The sequence below is a fragment of the Ranitomeya variabilis genome, chromosome 1 (genome assembly GCF_051348905.1).
Source record: "Ranitomeya variabilis isolate aRanVar5 chromosome 1, aRanVar5.hap1, whole genome shotgun sequence".
Lineage (NCBI taxonomy): Eukaryota > Metazoa > Chordata > Amphibia > Anura > Dendrobatidae > Ranitomeya > Ranitomeya variabilis.
This window is the reverse complement of record NC_135232.1, coordinates 219,698,875-219,724,888: the sequence shown is the minus strand read 5'-3', so window position 1 is coordinate 219,724,888 and position 26,014 is coordinate 219,698,875. Positions and strand designations below refer to the sequence as shown.

The window sequence follows — 26,014 nt, the reverse complement described above, 5'->3', positions numbered from 1 at the left end:
TACAGAACAGCATCCAGATAACAGTGCATCATCCATACATTCTTCTCAAAGCATCACAGCCACATATACAGTTTTTGTCGTTTCAGAGAAAGACGCACTTTTAAGCCCTTTCTGCCATCAGACGTAATATTCAATCCATGTGACCTGGGACTTACTTCCCATGGACGGAATAGTACGTCATAGCGATCGGCTGCACACTGGTATTGTGCGGCCGAGTGTCAGTTGATTCTCACAGCTGACACCCGGCAGCAAGTGCCAGGAGCGGTCACAGACTGCTCCCGGGACTTTAAAGGTAACCTGTCACCCCCAAAATGGAAGATGAGCTAAGCCCACCGGCATCGGGGGCTTATCTACAGCATTCTGTAATGCTGTAGATAAGCCCCCGATGTATCCTGAAAGATGAGAAAAAGAGGTTGGATTATACTCACCTGGGCGGGCGGTCCGATGGGCGTCGCAGTCCGGTCCGGGGCCTCCCATCTTCTTAGGATGACGACTTCTTGTCTTCACGCTGCAGCTCCGGCGCACTTTGTCTGCCCTGTTGAGGGCAGAGCAAAGTACTGCAGTGCGCAGGCGCTGGGCCTCTGACCTTTCCCGACGCCTGGGCACTGCACTACTTTGCTCTGCCCTCAACAGGGCAGACAAAGTACGCATGTGCCAGAGCCGCAGTGTGAAGACAAGAGGATGTCATCGTAAGAAGATGGGAGGCCCCGGAACGGACTGCGACGCCCATCGGACGGGACCGCCCCAGGGTGAGTATAATGTAACCTCTTTTTCTCATCTTTCAGGATACATCGGGGGCTTATCTACAGCATTACAGAATGCTGTAGATAAGCCCGATGCCGGTGGGCTTAGCTCACCTTCGATTTTGGGGGTGACTGGTTCCCTTTAATGTATGTGCCGACAGGGCCATAAGACTTTAATAGTACCGAAAAAGTGAACGTGTCGTGGTACCGCTCATTAAAGTAATGAATATGGACGCATATTCATTAATTAGCGGTATGTGACCGCTAAACATAGGAAGAAGCTGCCTGCTCCCGGAGACCATCTGACAGTGAGACGCTGCCAGGAACCGCGTCGGGAGCAGGTGAGTATAACGGGGAGGGTGAGCATTCCAATATTCACCTGTCCCCGTTCCACTGCCGGGCGCCGCTCCGTCTTCCGTGTCCTCTGCCTGCGACTGTTCAGGTCAGAGGGCGCGAAGACGTGTTCAGTGAGCGCCCTCTGCCTGAACAGTCAGAGAGCCGGAAGACAGAGTGGAACGCAGCAGTGGAACGGGGAAGGTGAATATCGCAAGTGCCGGGGGCCTGAGCGGCGAGTATGTGATTTTTTTATTTTAATCGCAGCATGTGGGGAATAACCTATGGAGCATTTTATGGGGCATCTTATGGGGCCATCAACCTTTATACAGCATTGTATGGGGAATAATCTATGGAGCACCTTATGGGGCCATCAGCCTTTATGCCGAATTGTATGGGGCATAATCTATGGAGCACCTTATGGGGCCATCAACCTTTATACAGCATTGTATGGGGAATAATCTATGGAGCACCTTATGGGGCCATCAGCCTTTATGCCGAATTGTATGGGGCATAATCTATGGAGCACCTTATGGGGCCATCAACCTTTATACAGCATTGTATGGGGCAAATGTTTCTATGGAGCATCTTATGGGCCCATTATTAACCTTTGTGCAGCATTATATGGGGCAATTTTAATATGGAGCATCTTATGGGGCCGATTATGAACTTTATGGAGCATTATATGGGGCTCCCGATTCAATATGGATATTCAAAAACACAACCTACTGATGTCTCAATTTTACTTTTATTAGTATCTATTTTTATTTTTGAAATTTACCAGTAGCTGCTGCATTTCCCACCCTAGGCTTATACTCGAGTCTAAGTTTTCCTAGTTTTTTTTGTGGCAAAATTAGGGGTCTCTGCTTATTCTCGGGTCGGCTTATATTCGAGTATATACGGTAAGCCTATTAGTGGTTTACATCCAGACAACAAACAAATTTGGGGGGGGATTTGGACTTAAGCCACGACAGGACTAATGAACGGGTGGCAAAATGCAGTATGAAAGCACCCTCAGACACCTCTTAAAACAACGATGCACCATCACAAATATCAGGGACTGGAGTACATCTCTGACAATTTACCCCATTAAAGTGGTGTATATTTTGGTGCATTTGTCAGGTTTGATTTGGCACACCAAATGCCATCTCTATCCACTTCGGCAAAGCTGGCTCTGGCTAGGACTGGAGGAAAAACACTTAATAGCAAATTATTTGTGTAACCTCAAATTGCGTAAACATTGTGCATCATTTCAAGGTGTTTTATGCCAGAATTCTGCAGTAAACACCTTTACGAACGAGCCCCATATGGTTTTTGTATTAGGGTGCTTTCATATTGCATTCTGTGTCCCCATCGGGGCATACGTCCGAAATCTCCTGCAAAACGGGTCTGGACGCATGCGCTTTTGGGACCAATAGACTGTAATGGTGACAGTACAGCGAACGTATACTGCCGGGAAAAAAGTGCACGACAGAGCGCACGTTCACTCTTCCATCACCATTACAGTCTATGAGCCCTATTGGCGCATGAGTCAGAACACATTTGTGGGGGGATTTTGACCGTATGCCCCGATGGAGACACAAAACGCAATGTGAAAGCACCCTTAGAAATCCACACTACAAAGCAGAACGATACTCTGCACTTTTAGATTATGTGCACATGCGGAGGATTTGTTTATGACAAAATATGCCTTTGTCTCAAGTGCTTTTTGAAATGAATTTTCCTGCAGTACTGCTGCAAACACCCTATGCATGGCTGCAAAGTCCACAATGAATTCTACAACAAGAACAGATATCTCTCGCGCTTGAAAATCTCCATTGCAGATTAATTTCTGTGTGGAAAATGCCCGCAACGCGTAGACAACATGTGTGAGACCCTAACCACATTGATTTTACTGTACTGTAGATTTGCTGCTGGAAATTCTAGAAACCAAATAAGCAGCTATTGGGCATGTAAGCCTTTCAGCATTTTTTTTGGGGGGGGAGGAGGGGGTGCTTTAAAAAAAAAAAAAAAAAAGAAAAGAATGTAAAGGAGTTGTCAAGGCTGAAATGAAGAGTTTGCAGTCAGTGCGACTGCAACATGCAATAGCACGCTGCCAAATTGTGACATTGATTCCTCATGTCGGTGGACGAGATCGCAAATTTACATACTTGTGGTCTAGCGCCGATTTAAAGGGAATCTGTCAGCACATTTGACCTATTTAAACTATTAACATGGGCATACAGATTATATAACACAGAACAAGAGAAATTAAATTGGTTTTCTTGTAAACACATTTTTTGCTTCTCTCTGAGGTCTGCTGTATTGCAACAACATTGCAGCCCTGTCTGCTGGAAGCTGAAAGGAACCTGCAGATTTGCCAGGTATAATCTCACACAGCTCTGTAGGGAGATCAGGAGAGCAGAGAGCGGCCATTACACATCTCACTGGTAACTCCCCCTTCTATGTAAAATAAGCTCTGGAGGCAGAGTAATCTTTTAGGCAGCATCCACCCCATAGCCTGGAAGAGGTCATTTATATAAAGTGATAGTTCACCTTTTATCAACAGTAATGCATCCAATAGGAGGCATACAGGTATAACTCTCCTCAGCAGTCTATACTTGTATACCCATATTAATCGTTTAGACAGGTCAAATGTGGCGAGATTCCCTTTAACTCACATGGCTTCTTTCAACATAAGATAATTGGGACAAGCCACATCGGTCTAGTTGGCAAGTGACCACAAGTATGCAAATAGCATACATGAGATCATATGATCGACCAATGATACAGGAAATATACAAATTCTTGAAAATGTATGAATAGCTGCAGACTTCAATGAAGACTGAAAAACCCCTTTAAAGGGGCTGCCAAATATGAAAAAAAATATTTTATTCAGGCATGGATGCTCGGTAAATAAAACGCCTAAATTCAAGCCAAAATGTATTTTTTTGCTCTATATTGGAGAACCCTTATAAGTATTGTTGGATAAAAGCATCAATCAAGAATTCTGACCACGCCTGGGAAAAGAAGGTCACCACCTGGCAAGCTGGTTTTCAATTTTTAACTCTAGTAATAAAAGAAAAAATTTTTGAAGCGCACTTTACATAGTTTGACATTAGGCCACAGCGGTTTTGGTGGAATAAGCAGGTAGAAAATGGCACACACTTGAGGAGATTAAAGGGACTCTGTCACCTCAATTTGGCGGGATATTAAAATGAGTTGTTACCGGTCAGATGGGCGGCGTATCCTCGTAATTTCTCCACCCTGTCTGTCCCTTTTTTCTGCAATAGTTTAGTGCTTGAGAGCATGTGTGCGCCATAGTTGGCGCGTGCGCCTGCAGTCTTCGGTGGCGCATGCGCAGTATGCTTTGCCCTACTGCGGGCAAAGCCAAAAACATTACTGCGCATGCGCCCACGGACTATGTCCCGGAATACAGCTAAATACTTCCGGAACATAGTGCGTTGGCGCATGCGCAGTAATGCTTTTCGGCTTTGCCCGCAGTAGGGCAAAGCATACTGCGCATGTGCCACCGAAGACTGCAGGCGCACGCGACAACTATGGCGCACGCATACTCTTATGCACTAAACTATTGCAGAAAAAAAGGACGGACGGGGTGGAGAAATTACGAGGATACGCCGCCCATCTGACCGGTAACAACTCATTTTAATATCCTGCCAAATTGAGGTGACAGAGTCCCTTTAAGGTGAATTTACCAATAAACAATCCACCATGACTTTATTAAGTCTTTTAGACACCTTAAGGGTATGTGCACACGTAGATGGGACCTCTGCGGATTTTTTCGCACCTGTTTTGAGAAATCAGCAGGTAAAAAGCACTGTGTTTTAGGCCAGTCTCACACGTCCAGATAATTCCAGTACCGGAAAAATCGGTACCGGAATTATCCGTGTCCGTGTGCCCGTGCGTTTCTGTGGCACATCAGTGTGGCACACCTGCGGCACACGTGTGCCGCCCGTGTGCCGACTGGGTACCACACGCACCGTGCAGGAGACAGCGCTAGAGATAAGCGCTGCCCCCCCCCCACGTAGTGCTGAAGCCGCCATTCATATCTTCTCTGCAGCAGCGTTTGCTGTAGAGAAGATAATAATCCTTTTTTTTTTTGTTTCTCGTGTTTAACATAAAGATCTATGTCCCCACCCCCTGTGCGCCCGCCCGCTGTTATTAAAATACTCACCCGGCTCCCTCGCTGGCGCTGCTTCCTGTCCTGGCCGCACCTTCTACTGTATGAGCGGTCACGTGGGGCCGCCGATTACAGTCATGAATATGCGGCTCCACCTCCCATAGGGGTGGAGCCGCATATTCATTTCTGTAATGGGCGGCCCCACGTGACCGCATACAGGAGAAGCTGCGGCCAGGACAGGACACTGCGAGGGAGGCAGGTGAGTATTTTAATAACAGCGGGCGGGCGCACAGGGGGTGGGAGGTTTATGGGGACAGGGATCTTTATGTTAAACACGAGAAACAAAAAAAAAAAAAAAAAAGGATTATTCATATCTTCTCTACAGCAAACGCTGCTGCAGAGAAGATATGAATGGCGGCTTCAGCACCATGTGGGGGGACGACAGCGCTTACTGTAGCGCTGTCTCCCGCACGGCACACGGACTGCACACGGACAACATCCGTGTGCGGTACGTCTTTTACACGGACCCATTGACTTTAATGGGTCCGTGTAATCCGTGCGCTCCCACGAACACTGACATGTCTCCATGTTTGACACACGGAGACACGGTCCGCAAAAAATCAATGACATCTGCACAGATGCATTGATTTCAATGTGTCTACGTGTGTCAGTGGCTCCGGTGCGTGATGAAACTGTCACCTCACGTACCGGAGCCACTGACGTGTGAAACCGGCCTTACCTGCAGATTTACTGCAGATTTTATGCGGATTCCACCTGCGGATTCCTATTATGGAGCAGGTGTAAAACCCTGCGGAATCCGCACAAAGAATGAACATACTGCGGAATAAACAACGCAGCTCTTCCGCGCGTTTTTTTCCGCAGCATGTGTACTGCGGATTTAGTTTTCCATAGGTTTACATGGTACTGTAAACTCAGGGAAAACAGCTGCGAATCTGTAGTGTCAAAACCGCTGCGGATCGGCAGAAAAATCTGCAACGTGTGCACATACCCCAAAACATGGTGAAAAAATGTATACAGAATAAGGTGCAAATTTTAAAGAAAGACACAAAAAAAAAGGAACAAATTACTTCTGAAAAGTCTAAAAATAGGATTGATGAATGGGGACTCATGTGCATCTCCAACCCCTAAAAGCACTAAAATTTTGGAGCAAATTCCTGTCACAATTTAAGCTAATAGGTGGTATAAAGTTAGAGTAAACAGTAAATATGATGCAAATTTATCATACTGCTTTCATCCTTGATAAATGTAGCAAATTTTCTGAATATCTATTTTAAGTTTGAACTGTCTAAAAGTTAATTATTAATAGTAAATATACCATACTGTGTGTAAGTCTTCAAACATTGTTTTTGCATGCAACTTAAAAGCTGTGTGTTTTGTTTTTTTACAGTAGAAGTTAAAGCTATGGCTATGTGCACACGTAGGAAGGGTTCTCCCGCAGCGGATTTGAAAAATCTGCAGGGCAAAACCGCTGCGGTTATCCCTGCAGATTTATCATGGTTTGTCTTGCGGTTTCCGCTGCGGGTTTACTCCTGCACTTGTTTTACTATTGATGCTGCATATGCAGCATCAATAGTAATGTTAAAAATAATTAAAAAATGGTTATACTTACCCTCCGACGTCCCGATCTCCTCGGAGCTGCACGCGGCGGTCCGGTTCCAAAGATGCTATGCGAGAAGGACCTTCATGACGTCACGGTCATGTGACCGCGACGTCATCGCAGGTCTTGCTCGCATAGCAACCCTGCGACCGGACGGCCGCGTTCAGCGCTGAGAGGCGGGAGGACTTCAGGGGCAATCAGAAGGTGAGTATATCATTTTTTATTTTAATTCTTTTTTTTTTTTTTTACACAAATATGGTTCCCAGGGCCTGGAGGAGAGTCTCCTCTCCTCCACCCCGGGTACCATCCGCACATGATCCGCTTACTTCCCGCATGGTGGGCATAGCCCCATGCAGGAAGTAAGCGGATCAATGCATTCCTATGTGTGCAGAATCACCGTGATTCCGCACAATGAAGTGACATGCTGCGGATTGTAAACAGCTGCGTTCCCGTGCAGTTTTTTCCGCAGCACGTGCACAGCGTTTTCGGTTTCCCATAGGTTTACATGGAACTGTAAACTCATGGGAAACTGCTGCGGACCCGCAGCTGCAGAAACGCTGCGGATCCGCAGCAAAATCCGCAACATGTGCACATACCCTATGAGATTTCAGAAATCTCATGCACAGGCTTTTTTTTTTCTTCTGCCTGACAATTGGAAGACTGCAGCATGTCCATTCTTTGTGTTTTTTTTCACTCATCGGTTTTTGCAGAGTTTTTAGTGGGGGAAAAAAAGCAGGTACAGGAGGATGTGAAACTGATTTATTTTTTTTATTTTTCCCATGTTGAAACCAAAAGGCAGCTTTTTCGCTTGCATAAAAGCAGGAAAAAAAGAAAAATAACGCAGAAAAAGTACAACATTGGAACTGCTGGTACATGCACATTGAATATTTGCAGCACATTTTTTCTGCAGCAGAAACCAGTGTTGGCTAGAAAAAGTGTGTAAAATACGCACATTTCCCCCTCTCAAATTCATTTAAGACTATGTAAAACACAGTAAAAACCATGAGAGTTAACTTGCTGCAGATTTGAAAACACCACTTTGATGGCTAAAATCCAGCAAGAAAAATAATCAACATGTGAATGAGATTTCATAAATTTCAGTCACTTTGCTAGTACTGTAAAAGGTTTTTTTTTTTCCCACGACAAGTCAGTACTACGTTTTTAATTCTAGGAAGGCAAACATGCTGAGTTTTTCAAGCAGAAGATACTTCAGGTAAATAAAAAAAAACGCTGTTTCCTGAAGCATCTTCCTCTTGAAAAGCTCACAAGGTTTGCTTATCTAGAAAACATGTTGTGTCTGAGCTCATTTTTAGTTGTTTCCTAAGTGCTTTTTCAAAGTTTTTGGTTACCAACATATTTTCTTTAGCATTTTCTGGTGTTTTTCTAACACTATTCAACAATGAAGAAACTACAAGCAGCTTTTGTAAGCAAAAAGAAGAAAAAGAAAAAAAAAAAAAAAAAGGGTCAAAACACTCAAAGCAAAGATACCCGATGTCTTTAACCCCTTCCCGACCTCCGCCGTACTATTACTGCGGAGGGCGGGTCCCCTGCTTTGATGTGGGCTCCGGTGCTGAGCCCACCTCAAAGCTGGGACTTCAGCTGTTTTGAACAGCTGACATGTGACCGCAAAAGCGGCGGGTGAAATCGCGATTCACCTGCCGCTATTAACCAGTTAAATGCTGCTGTCAAACGCTGGCCGGAAATGATCGCATCGCTGACCCCGTCACATGATTGGGGGTCAGCGATGCGTCAGGATGGTAACCATAGAGGTCCTTGAGACCTCTATGGTTACTGATGCCGGCCTGCTGTGAGCGTCCCCCTGTGGTCGGCGCTCATAGCAAGCCTGCATTTCAACTGCATAGCAGCGATCTGATGACCACTCCTATGTAGCAGAGCCGATCAAGTGGTGCCAGCTTCTAGCCTCCCATGGTGGCTATTGAAGCATGGCAAAAGTTAAAAAAAAAATGTTTTAAAAAAATATGAAAAAAATGAAAAACAATATAAAAGTTTAAATCACCCCCCTTTCGCCCATCCAAAATAAAACAATAGAAAAAAATCTAACCTACACATATTTGGTATCGTCGGGTTCAGAATCGCCCAATCAATAAAAAAAAAGCATTAGGCTAGGTTCACATTGCGTTAATGGGTTAACGCTAACGGACTGCGTTGCACGGCGAAATTGTCGCAATTAACGCCGTGCAACGGGTCCGTTAGCGCACCCATTGACAGCAATGTGATTTTTCCCTGTAGCGCATCGCTAGCGCATGCTATTTTTGGCACGCGCTAGCGATGTGCCGTTCTTTTGTGATGGACCTCGGACGCTGCCTGCAGCGTCCGAGGTGCGCCCGAGGTCCGTTCCTCGCTAGCGCAGATCGGGGATCTGCGCTAGCGGGGACGGCGAACGCGGACCCTAGAGAAACATAGTGTTAGCGCAATCTGCTAGCGCTATGCGCTTAACGGATTGCCCTAACGCAATGTGAACCTAGCCTTAACCTGATCGCTAAACGGTGTAGCGAGAAAAAAAATTTGAAACGCCAGAATTAAGTTTTTTTGGTTGCCGCGACATTGCATTAACCCCTTCACCCCCAAGGGTGGTTTGCACGTTAATGACCGGGCCAATTTTTACAATTCTGACCACTGTCCAATTATGAGGTTATAACTCTGGAACGCTTCAACGGATCCTGGCGATTCTGACACTGTTTTCTCGTGACATATTGTACTACATGACAGTGGTAAAATTTCTTCGATATAACTTGCGTTTATTTGTGGAAAAAAACAGAAATTTGGCAAAAATTTTTAAAATTTCGCAATTTTCCAACTTTGAATTTTTATGCCCTTAAATCACAGAGATATGTCACGCAAAATTCTTAATTAACATTTCCCACATGTCTACTTTACATCAGCACAATTTAAAAAAATTTTTTGTTAAGGAGTTATAAGGGTTAAAAGTTGACCAGCAATTTCTTATTTTTACACCATTTTTTTTTTTAGGGACCACATCTCATTTGAAGTCATTTTGAGGGGTCTATATGACAGAAAATACCCAAGTGTGACACCATTCTAAAAACTGCACCCCTCAAGGTGCTCAAAACCACATTCAAGAAGTTTATTAACCCTTCAGGTGTTTCACAGGAATTTTTGGAATGTTTAAATAAAAATGAACATTTAACTTTTTTTTTTTTTTTTTTTTACACAATTTATTTCAGCTCCAATTTGTTTTATTTTAACAAGGGTAACAGGAGAAAATGGACCCCAAAAGATGTTGTACAATTTGTCCTGAGTACGCCGATACACCATATGTGGGGGTAAACCACTGTTTGGGCGCACCGCAGAGCTCGGAAGGGAAGGAGCGCCATTTGACTTTTCAATGCAAAATTGACTGGAATTGAGATGGAACGCCATGTTGCGTTTGGAGAGCCCCTGATGTGCCTAAACATTGAAACCCCCCACAAGTGACACCATTTTGGAAAGTAGACCCCCTAAGGAACTCATCTAGATGTGTGGTGAGCACTTTGACCCACCAAGTGCTTCACAGAAGTTTATAATGCAGAGCCGTAAAAATAAAAAATCTTTTTTTTTCACAAAAATTATCTTTTCGCCCCTAATTTTTTATTTTCCCAAGGGTAAGAAGAAATTGGACCCCAAAAGTTGTTGTGCAATTTGTCCTGAGTACGCCGATACCCCATATGTGGGGGTAAACCACTGTTTGGGTGCATAGCAGAGCTCGGAAGGGAAGGAGCGCCATTTGACTTTTCAATGCAAAATTGACTGGAATTAAGATGGGACGCCATGTCGCGTTTGGAGAGCCCCTGATGTGCCTAAACATTAAACCCCCCACAAGTGACACCATTTTGGAAAGTAGACCCCCTAAGGAACTTATCTAGATGTGTTTTGAGAGCTTTGAACCCCCAAGTGTTTCACTACAGTTTATAACGCAGAGCCGTGAAAACACCGGATTACGTACCGGTAATGCTCTTTTATAGAGCCACGACAGCACCCACTTGAGAGAGGGGATCCGCCCCTAGGAACAGGAAACCCTATGGAGAGATAAAAGGGGCGGTCCCCCTCGCTCCCACAGTTGGGTTACAGAGATTGCGAGGAACCGCCCACCAGTATTAGTAGGCAATTATTATCATTTTATCTTAAACTACTAATATTTACAAGAACCAATCACCCTTATCCGTGCTCATATGCAAACTAATATATAAGGGAGGGAAGTGAAGGGGTGCTGTCGTGGCTCTATAAAAGAGCATTACCGGTACGTAATCCGGTGTTTTCTCTTCGCCACGACAGCACCCACTTGAGAGACTTTCAGAGATAGTCATTTGGGAGGGATCACAGTGTTAAGAACTGATCTACCAAAAGACAGGTCAGATGAAGAAGATAAATCCAATCTATAGTGATTATAGAATGTAGTGGGAGAAGCCCAAGTTGCGGCCTTACATATCAGTTCTATTGGAACTTCTGCTCGCTCGGCCCAGGATGATGCTATCGCCCGAGTGGAGTGTGCTTTTACAGTCTCAGGCGGGTTCTCCCCTTTGGATGAATAGGCCAGACATATTGCATCCCGAATCCACCGAGATAAAGTGCCCTTCGTGATTCCATCTCCTTTTCTATGGCCCTGGAAGGAAATAAAGAGAGCCCTGCTCTTCCTCCAGGCGCTAGTTCTATCTAAATAGGCTAATATGGCCCTCCTCACATCTAATGTGTGGTATTTTTGTTCTTCCTGATTCGTAGGGTTATCATAGAAGGAGGGAAGAAAAATTTCTTGTGATCTATGAAATTTAGTGCATACTTTGGGTAAGTAGGAAGGGTCTGTTTTTAGGACAATTCTGTCTGGAAATATAGACATAAACGGTGGATCTATTGACAGTGCCTGTATGTCGCTTACTCTTCTAGCTGATACCAAAGCAACAAGAAGAGCTGTCTTGATGGAAACATGTTTTATGTGAGCTGAATGTAGTGGCTCAAAGGGGTGGTCTGTTAGAGCTTCAAGGACTAAATTAACATCCCAAGGTGGTACATGGGGAATTTGGACTGTCTCTGACCTTTGGCAAGCTGCGATAAACCTGGCTACCCACCTGTCACCTGCAATATCGTGACCATATAAAGCACCAAGCGCAGAAATGTGTACTTTTAAGGTACTGACTGCCAGACCTAAATCGCGCCCTTTTTGAAGAAATTCTAGGACCATAGGGATCTGAATCTCGTTTGATAGTGCTGTTGGGTAGAGGTTTAAGAATTTTTTCCACACTCTCACATAAATGGATGTGGTAGATTTTTTCCTACTTAGTAGGAGAGTGTCAATTACTTTGTTAGAAAATCCTCTCATTTTTAGCAGCCGCCTCTCAAATGCCAGGCAGTCAACCGCAGACCCTTCACCTGAGGGTGGTTGAAGGGGCCTTGGGAGAGCAGATCCTGATCCTCCGGAAGGATCCACGGGTCTGAAATTGACATAATTCTCAGCCAGGAGAACCATGGCCTCTTGGGCCAAAATGGAGCTATTAAGATCACATTTGCTCTGTCCTCCCTTATCTTCCTGATCACCGTTGGAAGTAGTATTAGTGGGGGAAAGGCATATGCTTTCTGGAATGTCCATGGGACTTGCAGAGCATCAAAGATATCTGGATTGTCGGATCGGAACAATGAAGCGAACCTTTTGACTTGTCTGTTGTGTCTCGTCGCAAAAAGGTCTATCTCGGGAGTACCCCATTTTTTGATTATCATTAAAAAGATACGACGGCTGAGAACCCACTCTCCTTGGCGGAGAGTGTGGCGGCTGAGGAAATCCGCTTTTGGATTGTCGACTCCTCTTACATGCAGTGCTGATAAGGATAGGAGGTGCTCCTCTGCTATGGATAGAATGTCGGCGGCTATAGACATGAGAGCTTCTGATCTTGTTCCCCCTTGGTGGTTTATGTATGCCACCGCTGTCATGTTGTCTGAAAAGATTCTTGTATGCGTTCCGTGTAACTGCGGAAGAAATTTACATATGGCATGAAAGATAGCCTTCAGTTCTTTTTGATTAGAAGAATCATTCGATTCTCTAGGAGACCACAGACCTTGAACTATTTGATCTCCTAAGTGTGCTCCCCAACCACTAGGACTGGCATCGGTAAAGAGTGTTTTTGAAGGTTTAACCACCCAGGGAACCCCACTGGTAAAATGACTCTGGTCTAACCACCAGGTAAGAGAATCTACCACGTCAGATGGTAAAGATAACCGACTATCCAATTGGCCTTGTAACCTCTCTTCTTCCTGTAGAATTTTATATTGTAATTTTCTACTATGGAATTGGGCCCATGGGACAGCCGGGATACATGATGTAAAGGAACCAAGAAGGGACATCCCTTCTCTTAGGGAAATTAGGGGTTTATTAATCACCGATTGTACCTTGTTTATAATTGCTAATTGTTTAGAGTCGGGAAGAAAGCACCTTTGATTTGTAGAATCTAGAATAAGCCCTAGGAATGTTTGTCGAGTTGTGGGGGACAGCCTGGATTTCTCCCAGTTTACTAACCACCCCAATTCCTGTAGGGACGAAATTGTATCAAGTACTCGTTGATGGCATTGGGAAAGAGAGTTGCCCACTATAAGAAGGTCATCTAAATATGGTATTACAAGAGTGTCTTTTAATCTCAAATATGACATTACTTCTGACATTAATTTTGTGAAGACTCTCGGAGCTATCGACAGTCCAAAGGGCATTGCTGTATATTGATAATGCCTTATCTGACCTTCCATTATAACTGCCACCCGTAGATATTGCTGATGTTCAATGAAGATTGGTAGATGGTAATACGCATCTTTAAGGTCAAGTACTGCCATAAAGCAATGGGGAAACAGGAGCTTTATAGTTGATCGTATAGACTCCATTTTAAAGGTTTGGTTTTCTAAGAAGACGTTTAGTCTTTTCAGGTTAATTATTGTTCTAAATGATCCGTCTGGTTTTGGAATCAAAAATAGAGGGGAATAAAAACCCCTTCCTTTTTGATGAGAAGGGACTTCCACTAGTACCCCTTTGGACAGGAGATTTATTATTTCCTGTTCCAAGGCCTCTTGTTGTGAATGAGATTTTAAGGAAGTCAATAAGAATGAGTCCGCAGGGACTCGGGCAAATCTTAATTTAAGACCCGTAGATATAAGGCTAGTTGCCCATGGATTGGAAGTCATTGTCAGCCATTGTGAAGTGAAGAAAGACAACCTACCACCAACGGGTAGATCTGTCCTAACGGGTTTTATCCTCAGGTTTGAATGGACGTTTTCCGAAAAACGCTCCTTTCTGCTTAAAGTCTTTATTAGCCCAGCGGTCTTGGTTTTTATAGTCCTTTCTTCTATTAAACGTGGGCTTACGGAACGCTCTCCTGTAGGATGGGAGATAAGTGTTATTGGGGAACCCCTTCTTCCTCTCACCCGCTTTAGTTAGTATTTCGTCTAACTTAGTACCAAATAGGTACTCACCCTGGCATGGAAGACCACACAATTTAGACTTCGTTTGGGGATCTCCTTTCCACCCCTTTAGCCATAAGGCTCGACGAGCCGCGTTAGTCAGACCTGCCGATTTGGCAGCTAGCCGTATGGAATCAGCTGAGGAGTCCGCCAAAAAGGCTGTAGCTCCTCTAATTAACGGTATGGAAGAGATCAGTCTATCTCGGGAAAGGCCGCTCTTTAATCCCTCTTCTAAATCATTTAACCAGACCAACATGGACCTGGCAGTGCATGTGGCTGATATAGCCGGCCTGAAGGCTCCAGTACAGGATTCCCATGCTCTTTTTAAGAGGGTGTCCGCTTTCCGGTCCAGCGGGTCTTGCAAGGAGCCGGAATCTTCTACGGGTAGCAAAGATTTTTTAGAAGTGGAAGCCACTGCTGCATCTACCTTCGGGGCTTTTAACCATATAGAGAAATCTTCGTCATTAAAGGGATAGCGTCTTTTTGACGAAGACGGCAATCCTCTTTGTCCCTGGCTTTCCCACTCCTTTTTTACTACATTTTTAATTGCTGGAATTACAGGGAAAGAAGGTTTTTTCCTCTCTGACAGGCCTGCAAACATCACGTCCTGTGGTGTTTTAGGGATTTTTGTGTCTTCAATACCCATGGTGTTACAAACTGATCTTACTAAATTATCGATACTGTCAGTGGGAAAGCATGTATCCCGCTCATCATCTGAGGAAATGATCCTTTGGGAACCATCCGAATCTTTATCTTCAGTCCCAGAGGACTGCTCAGACCTGGGGGAATTATATTTTTTTCTACCCTCGGGAATTTTTTCCGAGTTTCGGAAGGCCTGTAATTCTTCCCTAATCATACTCCTTATATCTTCCGACCTTACTGAAGACTCCTCACGTAAGGTGGATTCGATGCAAGACTGGCACAACTTCTTTAAATAATTGTCGGGGAGCGGCTGAGAGCATAAAGCACATTGTATGTGTTTGGTTTTCCCCGTTCTTTTTGCCTAAGGAATATAGACAAAGAGGGGGAGTGTAATCAGCCTAAGAGGGTACACACACACACACTCACCCAGTGAGGTTGTTGTTACAATACCGGCTGATGAGGAGGAGACGGAGGCACAGATGGAACCGACCGGCCTGATTTCTTGTCTCTGGCGCTTTTGGAAGATGATCTGCGACTGCTGCTTGTTCGGCTACTAGGCGCAATAGCGGTGACTTCGGATGAAGCCATCGCCGGGTCCTGTGGAGATGCCATGATGAACGCCGGAGGATCAGTGCCGGCGTCCTTTTCTAATGGGGGCCGCCATCTTCTTCCTGCCGCACCCGGAAGTGACCACTACATCCGGGTCGCGGCTATTCAGTATGCGCCTGCGCTCCCACCAGCATCAGCGCAGGCGCCGTCCTCCTCCTGTTTCACCCCGGAAGTTGCGATCTGCTTCCGGGGGATAGTATACCGGACCCACGCTGCCTGCGCACCATGAGGGATGGCGCCGCAGGATCTCCTTACCCCAGCGATTTGGTCCTTGCAGGTCTGCTGGGTGGATCTCCATGAGCCAGGTGACTCCCCGGACCTGGCCTCACAGTACCTGCCAGCAGAGGGGGGAAGCTGCCATAGGACCCCCGACGCTGCTTCCAGCTTCTGGAGCCCTTGCCGTCCCATAAAGGTAAACTGCGCAAGCGGCATCCAGGCTGGACATCCTCTTCTCCAAGGGTCTCCCGTAGGAACAGGAAACCAACTGTGGGAGCGAGGGGGACCGCCCCTTTTATCTCTCCATAGGGTTTCCTGTTCCTAGGGGCGGATCCCCTCTCTCAAGTGGGTGCTGTCGTGGCGAAGAGAAAATAAAAATTCTTTTTTTTTTTTTCGCAAAAATGATTTTTTAGCCCCCAGTTTTGTATTTTCACAAGGGTAACAGGATAAATTGGACCCCAAAAGTTGTTGTCCAATTTGTCCTGAGTATGCTGATACCCCATATGTGGGAGGGAACCACTGTTTGGGCGCATGGCAGAGCTCGGAAGGGAAGGAGCGCCATTTGGAATGCAGACTTAGATGGATTGGTCTGCAGGCATCACGTTTGCATTTGCAGAGCCCCTGATGTACCCAAACAGTAGAAACCCCCAAAAGTGACCCCATATTGGAAACTAGACCTCCCAAGGAACTTATCTAGATGTGTTGTGAGAACTTTGAACCCCCAAGTGTTTCACTACAGTTTACAACGCAGAGCCGTGAAAATAAAAAAATCTTTTTTTTTCCCCACAAAAATGATTTTTAGCCCCCCAAATTTATATTTTCCCAAGGGTAACAAGAGAACTTGGACCCCAAAAGTTGTTGTGCAATTTGTCCCGAGTACGCTGATGCCCCATATGTTGGGGTAAACCCGTTTGGGCGCACAGGAAAGCTCGGAAGCTTTTTCAATGCAGAATTGGCTGGAATTGAGATCGGACGCCACGTCGCGTTTGGAGCGCCCCTGATGTGCCTAAACAGTGGAAACTCCCCAATTCTAACCGAAACCCTAATCCAAACACACCCCTAGCCCTAATCCCAACGGTAACCTTAACCACACCCCTAACCCTGACACACCCCTAACTCTAATCCCAACCCTAATCCCAACTGTAAATGTAATCCAAACCCTAACCCCAACTTTAGCCCCAACCCTAACCCTATCTTTAGCCCCAACCCTAACCCTAACTTTAGCTCCAACCCTAGCCCCAACCCTAACCCTAGCCCTAACCCTAACGGGAAAATGGAAATAAATACATTTTTTAAATTTTATTATTTTTCCCTAACTAAGGGGGTGATGAAGGGGGGGTTTGATTTACTTTTATAGCGTTTTTTATATTGGATTTTTATGATCGGCAGCCGTCACACACTAAAAGACGCTTTTTATAGCAAAAAAGTTTTTGCGTCTCCACATTTTGAGACCTATAATTTTTCCACATTTTGGTCCACAGTCATGTGAGGTCTTGTTTTTCGCAGGACGAGTTGACGTTTTTAATGGTAACATTTTCGGACACGTGACAGTTTTTGATCGCTTTTTATTCCGATTTTTGTGAGGCAGAATGACAAAAAAACAGCTATTCATGAATTTCTTTTGGGGGAGGCGTTTATACCGTTCCACGTTTGGTAAAATTGATAAAGCAGTTTTATTTTTTGGGTCAGTACGATTACAGCGATACCTCATTTATATCATTTTTTTATGTTTTGGCGCTTTTATACGATAAAAACTATTTTATAGAATAAATAATTATTTTGGCATCGCTTTATTCTGAGGACTATAACTTTTTTAGTTTTTCTTTGATGACGCTGTATGGCGGCTCGTTTTTTGCGGGACAAGATGATGTTTTCAGCGGTACCATGGTTATTTATATCCGTCTTTTTGATCGCGTGTTATTCCACTTTTTGTTCGGCGTTATGATAATAAAGCGTTGTTTTTTGCCTCTTTTTTCCCCCCTACGGTGTTCACTGAAGGGGTTAACTAGTGATATAGTTTTATAGGTGGTGTCATTACGGACGTGGCGATACTAAATATGTGTACTTTTATTGTTTTTTTTTTTATTATTTAGATAAAGAAATGTATTTATGGGAATAATATATATATTTTTTTTCTTTATTTAGGAATATATATATTTTTTTTTTTTACACATGCGGAAATTTTTTTTTTTTTTTTTTACTTTGTCCCGGGGGGGGGGGGGGGGGGGGTACATCACAGATCGGTGATCTGACAGTTTGCATAGCACTCTGTCAGATCACCGATCTGACTTGAAGCACTGCAGGCTTACCAGCGCCTGCTCTGAGCAGGCACTCGATAAGCCACCTCCCTCCCTGCAGGACCCGGATGCCGCGGCCATCTTGGATCCGGGACCTGCAGCGAGGAAGGAGGTAGGAGACCCTCGGAGCAACGCGATCACATCGCGTTGCTCCGGGGGTCTCAGGGAAGCCCGCAGGGAGCCCCCTCCCTGCGCGATGCTTCCCTGTACTGCCGGTACACCGCGATCATGTTTGATCGCGGTGTGCCGGGGGTTAATGTGCCGGGGTGGTCCGTGACCGCTCCTGGAACATAGTGTCGGATGTCAGCTGCGATAGTCAGCTGACACCAGGCCGCGATCAGCCGCGCTCCCCCCCCCCCGTGAGCGCCGCCGATCGCGCTGGACGTACTATCCCGTCGGTGGTCATACGGGCCCACCCCACCTCGACGGGATAGTACGTCCAATGTCAGAAAGGGGTTAAAATGTAATAACGGGTGATCAAAAGAACGTATCTGCACCAAAATGGTATCATTAAAAACGCCAGCTCGGCACGCAAAAAAATAGGCCCTCACCCAGCCCAAGATCCCGAAAAATGGAGACGCTACGGGTAACGAAAAATTGCGCAATTTTTTTTTTTTTTAGCAAAGTTTGGAATTTTTTGTTACCACTTAGATAAAATGTAACCTAGTCATGTTTGGTGTCTATGAACTCGTAATGACCTGGAGAATCATACTATCAGGTCAGTTTTAGCATTTAGTGAACCTAGCAAAAAAGCGAAACAAAAAACAAATGTGGGATTGCACTTTTTTGCAATTTCACCGCACTTGGAATTTTTTTCCCGTTTTCTAGTACACGACATGCGAAAACCAATGACGTTGTTGAAAAGTGCAACTTGTCCCACAAAAAACAAGCCCTTACATGGCCATATTGACGGAAAAATAAAAAAGTTATGGCTCTGGAAAAAAGGGGAGCGAAAAACGAGAACGCAAAAACGGAAAAGGGCAAGGTCGTGAAGGGGTTAAAGCCTTCCTCTTAACTTGCGCTGTAAGTATGAGAACAGCCCCTATTTGCTTCTTTAAGCGCTTAGCGTCTTTTGAAACCTGAAGCAGTTAAAAGCTGCTCAAAAGACTTACGGTAAAGCTGTGTGCCCACAGAGTTTTTGACACTGCTCATTTTTGCAAAAACATTGTCTAACAAATTTATTTTTTACTCAGTGTAAAATGACCTGCAGTTCGTGTTTCAAATCTTTAACAAGTCAATTTCTCTTGTTGGTATGCTGACTTATGTGCAGATTCTCCCCATAGACTTGCATTAGATGTGGAAAATCTGAAGGTAAAAAGCTTATGTGGTTTTTCATGCGATTCCGCAGTGGAAACATGAAAAAATATGTAATCTGCCCCTGACTATACCAATAAAGTTTTGTTAAAGCCAAATACCAGGAAGCATCAAAGCATAGTAGCTTTATTTAAAACATGACATATAAAGAGACAAAACAGCGGCAAAAATGTATGGGAAAAAAAAAAAATAGATTACACTCAAGACAATGGGCTGTAGAATCAGTAAGCCAAATCTCCCACCCCCCCAGCAATGGTCACTACTGAGCATGTACATAAAAGTGAAGCACAGATTCATCTCAACTAAAGGCCGAGATCCTTAAATCAGGAACAGAACAGACATTTATAGGACATTTCTTAACTTTCCCAAATTCTTACATATATATATATATATATATATATATATATATATATATATATATATATATATATATATATATATATATATATATATATATATATATATATATATATATATATATATATATATATATTACAGCACATACCACATTGTACTACTGTAACAAATTATATTGTTGGAGTCTGTGCGTTTTAAAACGACTCCACAGCTCTGCTCAACACAATGAAAAAAAAATAAACTCAAGTAACCTAATTTACTTAATAGGTGCAGAAAATCTGTATCATCGAAAACTTGCCAAAAGCTTATCATGGGAACGTAGCCTTAAAGCAAACCTGTCATCCCCAAATTCGAAGACAAGCCCCTGATGCTGGTGGCCACAGCTTATCTACAGCATTCTGTAATGCTGTAGATAAGCCCCCGATGTATCCTGAAAGATTAGAAAAAGAGGTTTTATTATACTCACCTGGGCGGGCGGTCCGATGGGCATCGGCGGTCCGGTCCGGGGCCTCCTATCTTCATAGGATGGCATCCTCTTCTTGTCTTCACGCTGCGGCTCCGGCGTACTTTGTCTGCCCTGTCGAGGGCAGAGCAAAGTACTGCAGTGCGCAGGCACCAGGAAAGGTCAGAGAGGCCCAACGCCTGCGCACTGCAGTACTTTGCTCTGCCCTCAACAGGGCAGACAAAGTACGCCAGAGGCAGAATACAAGAAGAGGGCGTGCTAGTAAGAAGATGGGAGGCCCCGGACCAGACCGCGACGCCCATCGTACCAGGACCGCCCCTGGGTGAGTATAATCTAACCTCTTTTTCTCATCTTTCAGGATACATCGGGGGCTTATCTACAGCATTACAGAATGCTGTAGATAAGCCCCTGATGCCGGTGGGCTTAACTCACCTTCGATTTTGGGGGAGACAGGTTCCCTTTAAAGGGAACCTGTCTCCATGGAAATGTAGGCCAATCTGCAGGCACCATGTTACAGAGCAAGGGAACTCGAGCAGATTGATATATAGTTTTGAGAGGACAAAAATAAGTATAGCTTGTGTCTAAGCCTCTGCTTTCTGTAACTTTTGGTCCAGTTGGTGATCTACAAATTTATGCAAAGCAGGCTGTCAGTCACTGATGGGACCACCCGCTGGGCCAAAAAGCCCAGAAAGAACAGAAGATTAAAGAAGCAATCCCTTCCAAGTTTGTAATTTATTAAACGTGTGTATATGCATGTCACGTAGTATGAGTGTATTAATATACTCACCTACTGCCACTTTCTCTGGTGTCCAGGGCCGTTCGCCTACACTTCTCGGTGACACCACCAATATGCAGAGGAACCCGGTCACTCTGCATGACCCGGAAGTGACCTTTACGATGTAAGTTTATAGAGGGGTCAGAATAAGGCTCCATAAGCTTTCATTGTAAAAGACTTTCCACTCAGGCATAGAGCAAAGTGACCAGGACAGACTCCAGAGCGGTGACATCAATGAGAAGTATGGCGCTGGACACTGTAGAAAGCAGTGGTAGATGAGTGCTTCTTTACATGAAACAAGTTATACTGGAAGGCTTTTCTCACAAGAATATATATACACATACATATAAAAAGGCCAGAGCCCCCTGCGGCAGTTCGTCCATGCTTTCCTGTGCGATGGACTCTGGGAAAATGGCCGCCAGAATCTCAGGAGATGAGATTTCAGCTGAGATCTCATCTCTCGAGATCTTGGTCCCAAGATCTCCATCTGCGCATGCGCTGCCTCCCGGCAGCCATTTTCCCGAAGTCCACCGCACAGGAAAGCATGGACGAACTGCCGGGGGTCTCTGGCCTTTCACAAAATGTCGGCAGAGCACCCCGCAGCACCGGAGACACCCCCCGCAGCACAGGACACCTGCACACCCCCTCATCCCAGCCTGCAGCAACACTCCACTCCTGCCTCCTCCAGCAGCGACCCTGGGACCCCGCTTCACCGCAGCCACCACCCCCGGGAAGCAATAAGACGCATGGATCATAAGTACCACCAATTTATTAAAAAAAGGGTTTTTCCTATATTTCTTCTCAAAATTTGGGGTGCATCTTATAATCCGGAGCGTCTTACATAGAAAAAAAATACGGTAAACAAACAATTTACATTTTACTCAAAAATATACCTATAAAAGAGAAAAATCAGACAAACTGAACATTTTGCAGTGGTCTCTTCATTTTTACCAGAGCTGTATATTTACCCACACTGCCTGTAAGGCTTCTTTCACACTAGCGTCGGGCTCGGCCTGTCGCAGTGCGTCGGTCCGAGGTTACTGACGCTAGCGTTGTATACGCCGCACAACAGGGGCAGCAGATGCATTTTTCCAGCGCATCCGCCGCCCCATTGTGAGGTGCGGGGAGGTGGGGGCGGAGTTCTGGCCGCGCATGCGCGGTCGGAAAAAGCGGACCGTCGGCAGCAAAAAAAGTTACATGTAGCGTTTTTTTGTGCCGACGGTCCGCCAAAGCACAACGCATCCGTCGCACGACGGATGCGACGTGTGGCAATCCGTCACAATGCGTCGCTAATGCAAGTCAATGGAGAAAAAAACGCTTCCTGCAAGCACTATTGCAGGATGCTTTTTTTGTCCAAAACGACGCATTGCGACGGAGGACAAAAAACGCCAGTGTGAAAGTAGCCTAACTTGAACTGTCACTGTTGGACAAAGGTTGAATGTATTTATTTTTTCAACCTATATAACTACATTTTCATGGTGACTTTTTTTCTTTTTGTTTACCTAGAGACGCAATGTTCACTCTTTTCAGCATATTAATTAGCGCTAAAAACGTGCACACGATGTCTTTAAGATACTGGCAGATGCACAAAGGGTTTTTTTTGTTTGTTTTTTTTTAAAGGCAAAGATGCTACAAAAAAAAAAAAAAAAAAGAAGGCAGTCTTTTTCCGCGTCTTTTCCATACACTTTCAACTATAAAAAGAGGACGGTTCTACGGAAAAATGAACATGTTTTAACCTTTCAACGGTTTCCAAGCCTTGAAGCGGTTACATGTAGCAACAAAAGACAGCGTGCACAGCAATATCACTTTTGTATTGCTGTTCATTATGCCAGTTTTTTTGGGTGCTTTGTCAGGGGGATTCCACCTGAAAAAAAATCATCTTTGGCACATACCCTGAGGGTGATCTTCACTGAGGTTTTATGCTGAGTTTTCTGAGCGGAAACTCTCCAGTTACACCGGCTTTGTCCTGATTGGAATGTTTTTTTATTACACACATCAGGTCGCATGCGAGTGTTAATTTTAGGTCTGGTACCAATTTTCTACAGGACATTGGGACAATAAAACCCTTCCCTTCTATGACTGTGGTGGTAACGGGTATAATTACAGGACAGCGCTTTAATTATGACAAGCTTAAATCCCGATCAGTGGTCTCATCTAAAATAAAGCCTGTAAGCCCCCCACCTTCTACACTGTCAGCCCAGTACTGTGCCCTCACAGCCCCGCGGGCCAGCAGCAGGGGCCCCTCACAGCCCCGCGGGCCAGCAGCAGGGGCCCCTCACAGCCCCGCGGGCCAGCAGCAGGGGCCCCTCACAGCCCCGCGGGCCAGCAGCAGGGGCCCCTCACAGCCCCGCGGGCCAGCAGCAGGGGCCCCTCACGGGCCAGCAGCAGGGGCCCCTCACAGGCCAGCAGCAGGGGCCCCTCACAGCCCCGCGGGCCAGCAGCAGGGGCCCCTCACAGCCCCGCGGGCCAGCAGCAGGGGCCCCTCACAGCCCCGCGGGCCAGCAGCAGGGGCCCCTCACAGCCCCGCGGGCCAGCAGCAGGGGCCCCTCACGGCCCCGCGGGCCAGCAGCAGGGGCCCCTCACGGCCCCGCGGGCCAGCAGCAGGGGCCCCTCACGGCCCCGCGGGCCAGCAGCAGGGGCCCCTCACGGCCCCGCGGGCCAGCAGCAGGGGCCCCTCACGGCCCCGCGGGCCAGCAGCAGGGGCCCCTCACAGCCCCGCGGGCCAGCAGCAGGGGCCCCTCACAGCCCCGCGGGCCAGCAGCAGGGGCCCCTCACGGCCCCGCGGGCCAGCAGCAGGGGCCCCTCACAGCCCCGCGGGCCAGCAGCAGGGGCCCCTCACAGCCCCGCGGGCCAGCAGCAGGGGCCCCTCACAGCCCCGCGGGCCAGCAGCAGGGGCAGAGGTAATGACCGCCCTTGGAGAAACTTTGACAGGACAGGATGAGCCGAGCAGGGGACGTTCCCACCTCACATCGGAAAACCAACAGCTGCAGATTACAGCTGTGAGGGGACTATAGGTCCCAGCGTGTCCCCGATCACAGATAGGAGCTGGGACTCCTCGTTCACCCTCACAATAAAGGAGCGGATTACATGGCGACTCCTGAGAAGAGCCCGACCCTCTGTAACAGGGCGGCGGACCCGTGGCACAGACGCAGGCCTTCCCGGGACGCCTTACCTTCTAACAGCCGCTGGATAATGCTGTCGATATTCAGTTTGTCAACATCTGCCATGACCTCGGAAAAAGAACCAGAAACCAAAGAGGAGTACGCGGTTCCGCCGGGAACACCAGCAAAAGATATGGCAGACTAGATACACAGGAAGAGGCTGAAGACTCAGTGCCTCGTACGGAGCTTCTTCCCCGCTTCCGTTACAAGCTCCGAGAACAGCACAAAATGGCGACGCCTCCTCCTCCTCTGCCGGCCGCGGAAGGATCCCTCTAATGGGAGAGAAACTGGTTAATGCTGAGGCGAGAGCACGTAAAAGTCAAATCACAGCTCACGCCGCGTGTTACTCCACGTAAGGTTTAGCAACTTCAGCCGAATTGTGAGAACTACTTTGCGTGTTGTATTATGCCATTGTATGAGAGGTTTGTGCAGTCTGCGTGTGTGTAGCTATGTGTGTCTGTGTATAATATATGTATATAAGTGTATGGGTGTATGTCTGTGTATAATTTATGTACCTGTGTATGTCTGTGTATAATATATGCTACACGTGTGTGTGTCTGTATAATATATGTACATGAGTGTACAGTATGTGTGTATAATATATGTACACTAGATGGTGGCCCGATTCTAACGCATCGGGTATTCTAGAATATGTATGTAGTTTATTTATGAAGATTTTAGAATAATACATTGAATACACAGGATTTGGCCGTCCACGACCAATTAGCGAAGCATGGTTCAAATCCCGCGCCAATTCGCGGCCGGACTGCGCCTGTTGCTGATTGTTCGCGGCCGGCCACATAGTATATAGCACAGCCCACGTAGTAAATAGGACAGCCACGTAGTATATTGCACAGCCACGTAGTATATAGCACAGCCACGTAGTATACAGCACAGCCACGTATTTAACAGCCCACGTAGTAAATAGCACAGCCACGTAGTATATTGCACAGCCACGTAGTATATAGCACAGCCACGTAGTATATTGCCCAGCCACGTAGTATATAACAGCCACGTAGTATATAGCACAGCCACGTAGTATATAGCACAGCCACGTAGTATATAACAGCCCACGTAGTAAATAGCACAGCCACGTAGTATATTGCACAGCCACGTAGTATATAACAGCCCACGTAGTATATAGCACAGCCACGTAGTATATAGCACAGCCACGTAGTATATTGCACAGCCACGTAGTATATAGCACAGCCACGTAGTATACAGCACAGCCACGTATTTAACAGCCCACGTAGTAAATAGCACAGCCACGTAGTATATTGCACAGCCACGTAGTATATAGCACAGCCACGTAGTATATTGCACAGCCACGTAGTATATAACAGCCACGTAGTATATAGCACAGCCACGTAGTATATAACAGCCCACGTAGTAAATAGCACAGCCACGTAGTATATTGCACAGCCACGTAGTATATAACAGCCCACGGAGTATATAGCACAGCCACGTAGTATATAGCACAGCCACGTAGTATATAGCACAGCCCACGGAGTGTATAACAGCCCACGTAGTGTATAACACAGCCCAAGTAGTGTATAACAAAGCCCACATAGTGTACAACACAGGCCACGTTGTGTATAAAAAACCAAAACGACAAAAAAGCCAGCTCACCGATGAATAGAAGAAGCCCGGAACTCCGTCCTGGTGAGACGTACTGAGACTCCGCACAAAAGAAAAAAAAAAAAAAAAAAGGTTCAGAATTTTAAGGTCAAAAACCCCTTCTTTTATCCAATACAGTCGCGAGTAGATTGCATGAATAAGTTTCAGGAGGTGGTAGAACGTGAACTCAAATCTTTGAAAAATAATAGTGTATTTGAAAATGTCAGTAAGAATATATCTAAAAAACAAAGAAAAGCCATTCAGGATATTAAAGATATGAAGGATATAGTTATAAAAACA

The 26,014-nt window shown here is 45.8% G+C and overlaps 1 protein-coding gene and 1 long non-coding RNA gene across 2 annotated transcripts in view; one reads left to right on the top strand and one right to left on the bottom strand.

Moving 5' to 3' along the window:
* PPP1CC (protein phosphatase 1 catalytic subunit gamma) overlaps positions 1-24,542 on the bottom strand; it is a 56,909-nt gene extending 32,367 nt beyond the window's left edge. The window contains exon 1 of the mRNA XM_077292774.1: positions 24,109-24,542. Coding sequence (XP_077148889.1) covers positions 24,109-24,163 — 55 coding nt within the window. The 5' untranslated portion in view covers positions 24,164-24,542. The remainder of the gene's footprint in view (positions 1-24,108) is intronic.
* Positions 24,318-26,014, top strand: part of LOC143809764 (uncharacterized) — an 86,043-nt gene continuing 84,346 nt past the window's right edge. The window contains exon 1 of the long non-coding RNA XR_013222442.1: positions 24,318-24,449. This is a non-coding gene — a long non-coding RNA (uncharacterized LOC143809764). The remainder of the gene's footprint in view (positions 24,450-26,014) is intronic.